This window comes from Gobio gobio (genome assembly GCF_949357685.1).
Source record: "Gobio gobio genome assembly, chromosome: 6".
Lineage (NCBI taxonomy): Eukaryota > Metazoa > Chordata > Actinopteri > Cypriniformes > Gobionidae > Gobio > Gobio gobio.
The window spans coordinates 21217111-21230049 of NC_137102.1; the positions used below are offsets into that span (position 1 = coordinate 21217111).

The 12939-nt window shown below is 37.5% G+C and overlaps 1 protein-coding gene across 1 annotated transcript; it reads left to right on the forward strand.

The window, feature by feature from the left end:
• Positions 1–169: 169 nt before the first annotated feature.
• On the forward strand, positions 170–12923 carry pcyt1aa (phosphate cytidylyltransferase 1A, choline a). The gene is made up of 9 exons (XM_079818410.1): positions 170–368; positions 3492–3606; positions 3689–3788; positions 5384–5500; positions 5611–5762; positions 5924–6002; positions 7122–7264; positions 7665–7853; positions 10842–12923. The coding sequence occupies exons 2-9, from the start codon at positions 3499–3501 to the stop codon at positions 11070–11072; spliced, it is 1119 nt and encodes a 372-aa protein (XP_079674536.1). The 5' UTR covers positions 170–368; positions 3492–3498; the 3' UTR covers positions 11073–12923.
• Positions 12924–12939: the final 16 nt, after the last annotated feature.

The following is a 12939-nucleotide window of genomic DNA, read 5'->3' on the forward strand; positions in this document are numbered from 1 at the left end:
AAGAGAAACATAAATTCTATCAAGTATGTGCAGTTATACCTTAAAAGTATATATTTAAAAAAAATAAACAAAGAATTAATTGCATTTGTAATTAAGGACGGATAGCAAATCTTCTAACTCGCGGTGACGAGGGTAGGACTTTTATTTTAAAATCATCATGATTTTTGCTGCCATCTTGGAGCTGAATAAAGTTGATGCCAGTCTCTTTTGTGGCTTCTGTCAAATCGGAAGGTCTGAGATCACTAAACAGACATTTAAATCGACACTTCCGACTCCTGTCAGACTTCGACCTAAGGAAACACATAAGCCTAAACCTTCAACCACCCGTTTAACACCATCTGAGCTCATAACGGCATTAAAGTACAAGGGTAAGCAGCTAATGCGTGTTCATGTCTGTATATGTGTCCTAAAGATAGTCAAAAAGAACGAGCTGCTATATGAGTCGTCTCACCAGCTCAAGGCATAGTATTTATCTATTATATTATATTTATTATATCTGTTAATTATTATATCTAAGTTAGCTCTCTATTGAAGTAACGTTAGTTAAACTACTGTCACTTTTTGAGACACTCCCACTGTGTTAATTCATCCTGTATCATAGACCCACTTCCCATATTTTGTTATATTTATGTCAGAGCTTCTAAACGTGAAATTCAACAACTTGCACTACGTTTTATTAGGTAGGAATGTGCAGCATTATAAAGATTACCCTCGTCTCTGAACTGATTATTGTTGTTACACCTTCCATATCAGTGATTGTACAGCTGGGGAATCATTTAGCCTTTTTGCTATTAGATACGAGACTGAAATAGTGGGATTGTGTCTGTATTATAGCCTACTGGTCTGTCTACAGCTCCTTGTCCTAATGCAAGTATGTGTTCTGAAACATGATCCTGCCTTAGTTTAGTTTGTGTATCAGTGCCAGATCTCTTAGCAGTGTCCTATATAGTTGTTGATCTGTCAGTTATGAGTGTGCTATAGTGCATGTTATGTTCTGTCCGGGTCACATTCCTCTCCTGTTGCTTAATTGACTCATGTATTCACCCCGATAAGACGCAAGGCTCTGCCTTTAGATAAAGGAATGATTGGAATGAGGAAGGATTCAGCCAAGGTTTCCATAGGCTCTTTCTGGACATAACAACCAAGTTTCTGATGACCTGAGCTCAGTTTTTTTTTTATTCTCAGTTTTTGTTTCAATATAATATATTAAATCAGCAAAAATTTGCTGTTTGTTTCAGTTTCCATCCAATAACATGCATTTGGAACGCATAAAAAGTCTGATAAGCTTTGAATTTCATAGCGAAGTGTTGCACTGTTCTAATTTATAGTGAAGTGAAGGCCAAGTATGGTAACTCATACTCGGAATACACACACACACACACACACACACTCACTCACTCACTCACTCACTCACTCACTCACTCACTCACTCACTCACTCACTCACTCACTCACTCACTCACTCACTCACTCACACACTCACACCTGGAGCAGTGGGCAGCTATCTGTGGCACCTGTGGAGCGATTAGGGGTTAGCTGCTTTGCTCAAGGGCACATCATTCGTGGGTATTGAGGGTGGAAGAGAGTGCTGTTCATGCACTCCTACACCTACATTTTCCCAGAGGTGTCAAGTAACGAAGTACAAATACTTTGTTACCTTACTTAAGTAGAAATTTTGGGTATCTATATTTTACTGGTGTAATTATTTTTCAGCCAACTTTTTACTTCTACTTACATTTTCACTAAAGTATCTGTACTTTCTACTCCTTACATTATCACTCAATTATCTGTACTTTCTACTCCTTACATTTTAAAAATAGCCTCAGTACTCCTATTTCATTTCGGCTTGTTTTCATTCCGGCTTGTCATCGTTAAAAAAAAACAAAAAACAAGCCTATCCTGATAAATCCTGCCATCCGGATGGAGTGAATTTGATTGTGGTTGGATGAGAAGTATAAACGTATACCATTCCGACACTCTATTGGTTTGTACGCGATCCATCGCACCTGCACATGACACAAAGCACGTAATGCTCAGTAGTACACATATATATGGTTCTATAACGTATTTGCATTGTACTAAAATGCATTCCTTTTCAATGGGCATATATGTTGCTGAAACAGAGCCTAGTGCATCCCACATTTTTCAACAATAACATTATAGTCATTATGGCCTTAAGAATTTTTTTTTTTTTTGAGGTCGGATAGTGCAGTATGGATCCCTGTGGCACGATCTAAGCTTTTGTCCTTAATGGCATTTTCTTCCTTACTTTACTTTTATACTTTAAGTAGTTTTGAAACCAGCACTTTTACACTTTTACTTGAGTAAAAAGCTTGAGTTGATACTTTTTAAACCATAGTGTCTATACCTCTACCTGAGTAAATAATGAATGTGAAGAATACTTTTGACACCTCTGCATTTTCCTATCGGTATGGAGAGAAAAATTTTGCCTGCAACATTTTCTTTTGAACCTTTAGGCCACGACTGCCCCTTGATTGATTACTTGAACGATTACTCGATTACCAAATGAATCATTAGTGACAGCTCTAAATACAAGCATTTCATTCCAATCTAATTTTTACAATATGTCAAATCTTAAACTCAACCCGCGGGCTGGCAACCCTGCTAATGACAAATGTAGGACTTATTATTTTTTGACACCTTTGACATTTATTTCACTTAAACTCTGCCCCTTTCTTACAATCGATTTAAAGCTCCAATTCAAATCTGCCTCCTTGGTGGATTGAAGCAAGGCCCCACCCTACATATTTTTTCTTTTTCGATAATCTATTTAACCTGGATTGCAACTTTTTCATTTTATTTGCATTGTGACATTTTAATTACAATAAAGCATGTTTCCTTTCCAAATTTCAAATTCTCATTACTGCAACAAAAAAAAATCTCATTGCCATTAATGTGATTCGGTAATGACAAAAAAACATTCTGTCGCTACACAGTAATTACATTTTTGTTATTAAATAGAAAAAGGTCTGAATAAAATGTAAATACTGAAAAATATTACAAATATTCAAATTAAAACAAAAACATCAGAGCAACAGATACTGTCATTATGTAAAAAAAATACTTCACATTTTTATATAGTTCATTACTAAAAGTGGTGGTAGATCCACTTATAAAATAGGCTTTATTTTCTTCTTACAGTATATTATTTTTCATTATATCCACAAATATTGTTCTTCTTGGCAGGTTTCATTTGATTCACCCCTTTAGCCTTTCCTGGGAAGATCAGAAAGACATCTGGACATTTATCTTCAACATGGCCGAATAGTTTGCACTACAGCCAACTTTCCTGACACAGTCATATATTTAATCTGTTCTGCAACTCTGTGTTACGAAATACTCTTTCCAACAGATGGGGTTATACTGCTATTGACTTCTGTATTTTTCTTAGGAACTTTCCAGATTGTGTTCAACTAAATGCCTTCTAATTATTAGCATCATTCCTGTTGTTTTCTCCATAACATTTCATAGAGCCTGAATGGAGGCCCACGGTTCAGCACGATTGTCCAGGAAGAGAAAGAGAGACGGTTCAAATGGAGAGGCAGAAGAGGGCGAGAAACCCCAGAAGTTAAAACGATGCACAGTGGTGAGTGAGGTAACGGTTAAGCGTGGGTACAGATGAGAGATGGTATTTGAGACCGATGACTGTGGTGCTTCTTGCCCCTCAGGGTCTGAAATACCCGGCTCCATATGCAGATCAGCTCGAGTCAATGGAAGATAAGTCATATCAGCGCGTCACCATGGAGGAAGCTCGCAGAGGCACTCCACGTAAGATATCTACCATCTGTAGTGAATTTTTAATATTTGCTACTACAACCTTTGGATGACATAACTGTAACGGAGTCTCTATTCACACCAAGTGCAAATAGTGTGCCTTGTTGGCAAGTGCTATTTGCACTAGCTCCACCTAACAATGCCTGGTTGGGCCAAACAAGTTTTTTTAAAAATTTGCGTATTTCAACGTCTTCAGTGGTGCAATCAGTAAAGCGTAAGGCTTAAGGATATTAGTTTTGACGCAATCGACCCGGGTTCGAATCCACCTTTTTCAGAGCTCGCTCATTATCCCTTTTCCCATCACATATCACATCGGAAAGACATTTACTTTCAATAAAAATTAAGAAAAGTTTCTATATATGTTCTGTATTTCACTTGGAAATAAAGTGCCTAATGAAATGTTTAATAATAATAAAATAATTTATTGGTTAGGGGTATGTGTAGGGAGGGCTTTTATTGGCCGATTAAGGCATGCATCCTGTTAATGTACAACAATACTGAGGTGCAAATAGTATGTATCTGTCAAAATAAAGTATAAATTGCATGTAATTACTATTTACACATATTGCAAAGAACTGTTACTTTTATAGTGTGTAAATAGAATATATCACTATTTTCACTTAGTATGCTATTTCACTTAGTAAATAGCATCTACAGCTATTTGCACTTAGTGTAAATAGCAATTATCGGTAAGGAAATATGCTATTTTCACTTTTATAAATAGAATCTAGTTGCTATTTGCACTTTGTGTCCTGTTGGAAGAATCATTCTCACACTGGGTTAAATAACCCGAACCAAACCAAAGAAATAAGCCATGCATTATTTTTACAAATCTATACTGCTTTACAAAAATATGCCAATATCGGCCAGTAACCAATGTGATGCCAATATTAAGTGGACCCCTAAATGAAGTCCATATGTGGATGCCAAAAGATATTTTAAATTCAATGTTTTGGAAGAAATGTTGCATCGGTTTACAAAATGTCTATATTTTAAAATACATTGTAGTTCAAAAGTTTGGTGTTGGAAAGATTTTAAAATGCTGCATTAATTAGATTTTTTTTTTTCAAACAAGAAAAACAGTAATATTATGAACTATTAAAATAGCTTTTTTCTATTGCAAAATATTTTAAAATGTAATTTATTCCTGTGATGTCAAAGATGAATCTTCAGCATCATTACTCCAGTCTTCAGTGTCACATGGTCCTTCAGAAATGATTCTAATATGATCATTTGATGCTCATGAAACATTTCTCAATATTATCAATGTTGAAAACTGTAATACATTTTTCATGTGATTCTTTGATGAATAGAAAGTTCAAAAGAACAGCATTTATTTTAATGGAAATCTTTTGTAACATTATACATTTATTTACTATTACCTTTGTTCAATTTAATATATTCCTCCTTTCTGAATAATAGTATTGATTTATTATTAAAAAAAATCTATTTCAAATTTTTAAACGTTAGTGTACATAATTAAAACGTCTTCTCATTTAGCCATTAGACTACTGACATGTAAGAGGTGTCTAAATGAAGTAGTTCCCTTGACAACATGAAAGCTGATGTTGTTCTTTTTTTTTTTTTAGCTAACAGGCCTGTGCGGGTGTACGCTGATGGTATTTTCGACATGTTCCATTCAGGACATGCCCGTGCTCTCATGCAGGCTAAATGCCTTTTTCCAAACACTCACCTTATTGTAGGTGGTAAGTATTCCTGGGGTTCAGTATTTGGAGTGTTTATCATTCTAAACAAAGAACAAAAAGTCCTTCTTAATGTCAGTGCTGTATTTAGCGCCTTTCCCACCTCTCTGCAGTGTGTAGTGATGACCTCACACACAAGTTAAAGGGCTTCACTGTCATGAATGAGGATGAACGCTATGACGCGATTAGTCACTGTCGCTATGTGGACGAGGTGGTCCGGAATGCTCCGTGGACTCTCTCGCCCGAGTTCCTCACCAAGCATCGGGTAAGATGAGAGAGAACCAAGCAGTAGTATAATACGTCACTCAACGCCATACTTCCATAGTGTTGTGTTGGACTGGAGGATGAAAGTAAAATGGTAACCAAGTGGTGAGCCACTTATTTGTGCCCTTTTTTAATGAAAGACTGTGTCTTTTGATACCTCAGATTGACTTTGTGGCCCATGATGATATCCCATATTCCTCAGCTGACAGTGATGATGTTTACAAGCACATCAAAGAAGCAGGCAAGTATAACAGCTTCAGAAACTGCTATGAAAGCTTGTTTCTGCAACTGAATAAAAAATAAAAACCTTTTTTTCTCAATTTGCATGATATAAACTCAATTGCGAGGAAAAAAGTCAGAATTTCAAGGGGGAAAAGTCAGAATTGGGAGTATAAACTCACAATAGCAAGAGAAGTCAGAATTGTGAGGACAACAAAAAACCCTGCCGAAACCCTGCATGTTGCCTCAGGTCATGCTTGTGATGACATGTACCAAGTTTGGTTTGAATACGATAAAGTGTTGCGGAGATATAGCCTTAAGTGTATTTTCGCAACCGCTACGTAAAATTCGAAAACGATTTGACGAATCAACATGATTTCAACTTGAATCAACTTGTCAGCATGGTCTGAAGATGATCTGGGAAAATTAAAAATGGCGGGACAATTTTCATGACGGAATGACGTCGACATGCAATCGAATCGTCATGAGCCAAGGAATCGGTGGAAAAAATAATTTCGTTTCTAGCCCTTATGGTTCAAAAGTTATTAGCATAAACATGAGTCAAAATTTGGACTGGTGGTGGCGCTAAAGAGATTGAGTTATTGAGTCCAAATTTGCTATGGTAATATTTCAGAGTGTCCTCTATCTGTGCGCCAAATTTCACAACCTTTTACCATACGGTTCTATGGGCTCCCATAGACTCAAGAGCGTAAGAAGAAGAAACGGAAGAATAATAATAATAGGAACGCCAACGATTTCAATAGGTGCCTTCGCACTTTCGGTGCTTGGCCCCTAATTACGAGGAAAAAAAGTCAGAATTGCGAGGGGGGGGGGAAAGGTCAGAACTGCGAGAAATAAATTCAGAATTGCGAGATATAAACTTGCAATTGTGAGGAAAAAAGTCAGGATTGCAGAATATAAACTCAGAATTGCTAGAAAAAAGTCAAGAAACAAGCTTACATACCTTTTGTGTTTTTGATGTACAGATAAATCTCTGCATCTAAACATTTCAGAATATGAACTATATAACCAATAAAGAATTTGCCATTCAAGTATGAGGCCATTTAGCTTCTATCCAAAGCTACTTACAATAGTATTTTAATCTTTAAAACTGTTTCTTTTTTATTTTGGGCTTCCACAGGAATGTTTGCACCAACCCAACGCACAGAGGGCATTTCCACCTCTGACATCATCACACGTATTGTTCGAGATTATGACGTGTACGTCAGACGGAATTTACAACGCGGCTACACCGCGAAAGAGCTTAACGTCAGCTTCATCAATGTGAGCACTCTTTCATCATATGTGTTTGTTTCCTGGTAGAGTTTCATCTCAAGATCAAGACTAGATGTCAGAAATTAGATTTGCTTAGTCAATCTACTCTACAGCTTCCTGCTGTTTTTTTTTTTTTGCCCATACAATGAAAGTCAATGGGGTCCAATGTTGTTTGGACCATGGCGTTCTTAAATATATTTTCTTATATCTTTGTATTTCACAAAATGAAGAATAAATGCTGACAGAAATAAACATTTTGGGTGAACTGTCCATTTAAAGCAGTAACTCTCCACCTTTCTCTCAACTCAACTTTTGATTTACTGAAACTAGGAGATTGTAAATAATTCTATTCAAAAAACTGAACGCTTTTCATAATAACGAGTTGCTGTGCGTTATTTCCGACACTCAGGAAAAGAAGTACAACCTTCAGGAGCGTGTGGACAAGGTGAAGAAGAAGGTGAAGGACGTGGAGGAGAAGAGTAAAGAGTTTGTGCAGAAGGTGGAGGAGAAGAGCATCGACCTGATCCAGAAATGGGAAGAGAAGTCCCGCGAGTTCATCGGCAACTTCCTGCAGATGTTCGGACCGGAGGGAGCGTTGGTAAGTATCTCTTTAAATATAGCTGTGTCCCAAAACTTCTAAGTCAACATCCAATCTTCTTATCTGAGTTGGAACGCTCTACATGGGCAAGCCACTTAAAATAGCACTACTGACATAAAGCACACGAGGGACACAAGTTTGATGTTAGCATGTTGTTATGCTAATGATGCAATATTCTTTGAAGTATAAAAATACATATTTTAGGTAAAATAGTGTATTTTAATTAGAAATATAGCTGCATGTGGCAATTATTTGTGTCCAAGCACCAATAGCTTATGCAGAGATTTGGTGATACAATTGTCATGCATCTTTCCAAATATTTGTAGTTATCAGTAGCTATGTTTCCATTCACCTATTTTTATGTGCATTTTGGGATATTGCATAAAAAACACTGGATGGAAAATCCAAGATGCGCATAAATTCTTAAAATAGCATAACAAAAACGTATATGTTCTCAATTGAGGCGGATAAACCAAATAATGCAGACATAAACTAAAGCATATGGAAGCATATTTACTGAATAAATCCCTCAATGCGCAACAAAAAACTCATGTGACTTTGCCTCAACATAGGATGTGATTGGATAACTGGACTAACCAGCGGATCAGTTTCATTGCACAGCATCTCAAATGTTGGTTTGATCGTTCTGAAATGTCTGAGCCAAAGTCTGTCATCAGAATGATCTGGTATAATGACCTTCCAGAAATGTCTCACATGATTGCGTTCCCAAACACCAGCATCTGAACGTGACAGCATTTATTGTGTTTCATCTGCGCAGTTATTTATTATGTAGGAAAAAAGAGTGCAGGCCGCTTCCATTTTTATTACAGATATTTTGTGCTAGTTTCACAGAGAGTGACGATTTTGTTCTCTTGAACACATGGGATGGAATGTGCTTTATTCGCAAATGTTTTTAGCATATTCCAATTTTGAGCATAAGTTAAATTTGCAACTTTGGATGGAAACATAGCTAGTCTTGAATCTCCACTGATCTAACTTCGGTTTGATAAGGCAGCTTATAAAAAAACCTGATAGTTCCAACTAACTTCAAAAAGGACATCAGAAGAAGTTCAGCCCTGATGGAAAAAGATTAGTACGATGGCCCATAGAGAATGTGCTGCAACTGAAGAAAATGAATGCAAACAGAAAAACAAACACAAAAACATGCTGCAAATACTGACAATGCAACCAAATACTAGGGCTGGTCCGAATACCATTTTTTGAGCTTCGAAGCTTCTGTAGTAATCAACATCGAATATTCGAAGCTTCGGAGGCAAGGGGCTGAACATATTCTTCTCTCTAATAAAAGTAGGGATCTCGATAAGTGGCGCGCCTCACGCAGGCAGGGCTTATATGCTCCGAGAACAGACACTGCACTTGTAGTGATGCAAAACACATAGGTCTGTTACGTCTCAGTTTTGATATATTATAGTAGTAAAAATAATTTTGTTCAGTTAGAGAACAGATTAACTACAATTAAAAAACTGAACGTGCCGTGTGAGCCGAACGAGAGTCGCCTCAGCAGCAGGCAAGCCTGTAGCACTCCTCTCAGAAACTGAAGCCTCCGCGCCTCGATCGCCCCCAGGTGGCTGGTCCCAGTATAGCTCATAACACCCGCCCCTCCGTGTTTTCTAATGGACGCGAGATGAACTAAACAATCAAATTACACTTCAAATAATTTTTTCCAAAAGATGGCTTCTGTCATTGTAGGCAGTTTTTATCACGATGATTTCATTTCAAGTGTTCGTTTTTTAAATAAGTTTAGTTTTGGTTAGTTATTTGATGCTATAAAAACGGGGGGTGTGACGTCATGATTGACAGCTGAGATTGACGGCTTCTCTGAGTGAAGTTGTCACTGAGGCACTAACAGACTTTTTTTGGGATTTTTGGGAGGAGATTGGAGCTTTAGCTTTAATTTCTACATTTCCATAACTGTTTATTTCACACCAACATAATGAATTGCTCTTCATCTGCGAGAGTGTGGGCGGGCTATTGATATCGCAGCTATACTTCCTGCTCGGTCCCAAGATGTCAGCGCCATAATCGGACCTCCGGAGGTTTCAATTACTTCAGCGGAAGCCAATGAAGTCGCGTCGTCTATATTTTTTTACGGTCTATGGCAGCAGGAGTCAGATTTCATTCATCACGAGAGTGAGGAGCTGAATGACAAGATGATTGCGGAAGATTTGGTTTCAAAGTGAAATGTAAAAGCGCCTACCGGTATTTAAGGGAGTTTGTCATTGTACTGTTTTGTTGTTGTGTTTTTCATTAAGAATAATAGGCTAATGAACCCACAATTCAAGCAACCCGTCCCCGAATTGGCAAACCGAAAGTAAACCGCGCACGGCTACATTCGTTCACAGCCGCTCAGTGCACAAGCACTGCAATGTGACGGTGAGGGAACATTTTCTCACCGTCGCATCCCTAACGGGTAAAAAGGCTAATACGTTTTGATTCTATTATTTTATTTTCCACAATGTCAAACCAACGCAGCTTCACCCAAAATGCAAGCTCAGGCATCCGCTTCTTCCACATATAAGATCGTGCAGTTGTGCGCTCAGAGAATACTCTGTTGCAGGGAACACTAAGAAGCAAATATATTCATTAAGTATAACGAGGTTGGGTTCCTATTCAACTGTCCATCCTATTAAAAACTGCTAGGCTATAAAATAATTGTAAAAAAAAAAAAAAAAAAAGAGTATTGTATTTCGCCAGATTTTATAGTGTAAACATATGTAAGCAAGAATGAGAACCGTTTTGAGGGGGATGCCAGGTGTTTTAGCTTATTTTAAACCTTATTTAATTTAGTTTTAAATAACTTTAAGCCCTCTTGCAGCCCCCTGGTTAAGATTGGCTGGTTTAAAGTCATGAATATATGAGCGGAGAAGCCATCGTGTTCTCCATGGGGATCAGTTTCATCACAAATATCCATGGCTCCACTCAAGGTCTCTTATTGTGTTGCTATGTGTTGGTCTTTCTCTCTAACAGAAGCACATGCTTAAGGAAGGGAAAGGTCGAATGCTTCAGGCCATCAGTCCGAGGCAGAGTCCCAGCAGCAGTCCCACACGTGAGCGTTCCCCTTCTCCAACCTTCCGTCTGCCCTTCTTCAACAAGACCTCCCCGTCCTCCTCCCCACATCACAGCAGTGCCCTGTCTAGCTACACCTACGCCGCCCGCAGACAGGCCATCAGCGAAGATGAGGAGGACGATGAAGATTAGAGTGACACAGCACACCACGCATCTGTCTTCCAATACTGGCAATCGAAACCTCAGAAACAAAGCAATCCTTAAGCAATCCATCAGTTTCGCTCTCCGTATTGTTAACAGATATGAAGGTTTAAAATGGAGCGACATTTCAAACGTAGTGATTGTTGGGTCAGTTCAAACTTGTGGAGGTTTTAAAAATCGTTGTCAGCGACGGGATGCGAGTATTCAAACTTCAGCATCTTGTTTTGAATCACGCAGGATTGTGTTAGAATGAGTGCACATGGTATTAATGCGTTTCAGTTTTAATTATTTTAACGTTCTTATCATAATATATAAATGTTAGACATCTCATAGGTCATGTCTCTTGGAATGGACGAGATTGGCTTGTAACGTCGGAAACACTGCAACTCTTTCCTGTAAGATAAATGCAATTATCTATACAAGAGCTAAAAAAAATTATGAAAATTGTTATCTGTCCATATCGCAAGGCGCATAATCAGTGTTGTAATTGTTAAAAGTTCTAAAATGTGTTGAATAGCTAAAATACGCCAATATTACCAAAGGCACCTCAAGCATGATTGTGGGGGAAAATGAGGTAGTGTCTGTTCCACCAATGCATAAACGTAACTGTACAATCAACGTAACCGTAGTTGGGCTCCCTACGCTCAGCTCATCTACTTGAATTTGGTGTGTCATGCTTTAGTACAGGTCATGTTTCCAAATTTGAACACTTTTTTTTGAAAAATAGATGCTTGACATAGTTATCATTTTTTTATATATATAATTTCTTCACCGCACAATGCCCTGTTTATCTGTCACTGTGATTCTTCTAAAACTAAAGGTAAAGGGCTAGTTTTCCACATTCAGTTTAGATGAGCTTTGGACTCCGTGATAATTGCATAATTAGGTTCTGCAAAATTTGTTGTGCACATTATGAGGTCAACTGAGCTGTGGATAATTAATTGAGAAATGAAACCACTTAAAAGGAATATTCTGGGTTAAATACAACTTAAACTCAACAGTTGCTGTCCAGTATGAGAGGAAAAATTTTGCCTCGGTACATAAAAAAAAGAAGTTACACAATGGAAGGCTATGAAGCAATCGTTGTTTTAAATGTGTAATTGTCGGTCCTGCACATGACAAACATATATATAAAGTGGACACAAATTAAGAATTGGTTCTCATTTTAGTAAATTTCAGTGGCCACAATTTGTGAATTAGTAAAACATGATGCCGTATTAGTAAGTCGTTGGAACAAATGAATATATATCATGTCATGTGTGGGACTTTTTTAACCAGTTGAGGGACAAAATGTTCTGTGAATGACAGCATGACATCTTGCGCTTAACTTTTATTTAACCCTTATCCTTAACTTTGAATAGCTTTGTTTTTTTATGTACATGTATGGATATGCAATGGTCAGTTTTAGACGTTTAAATTGAGATTGTACCACCAGTGATAATTTTTTTTAGATGTCTCATTTCATAATTTGACAAGAGGCAGAGGATCATCTAACTGCTGTCCAGACTTGCACTGATTTCAGAATTTAATTATTTTTCGTTCAAATAGTTGCCTCACTTTCATGGTAATGTCTGTTTTCCCACCTTGGTTTTTTTCACCATTTGCATAAATGAAGTGAATCTAGAAGATTATTATTTTATTAACTTTGCCTTCCCTTATCCTGTCAGACTTTGAATGTACAGGATAACACAGACAGGAAGACAAATAAATGGCGTCTAATGAAAAAGTGTGTTGTTTTTTCTGTCATCTATTTTACACCCAAGATGTAGCATATTTTGCAGAGTGTTCCTTATTCATCATGACACAACTGTGAAATATAGTCATGTGATTTATACTGAATTGAAGAAAAATGAAACAG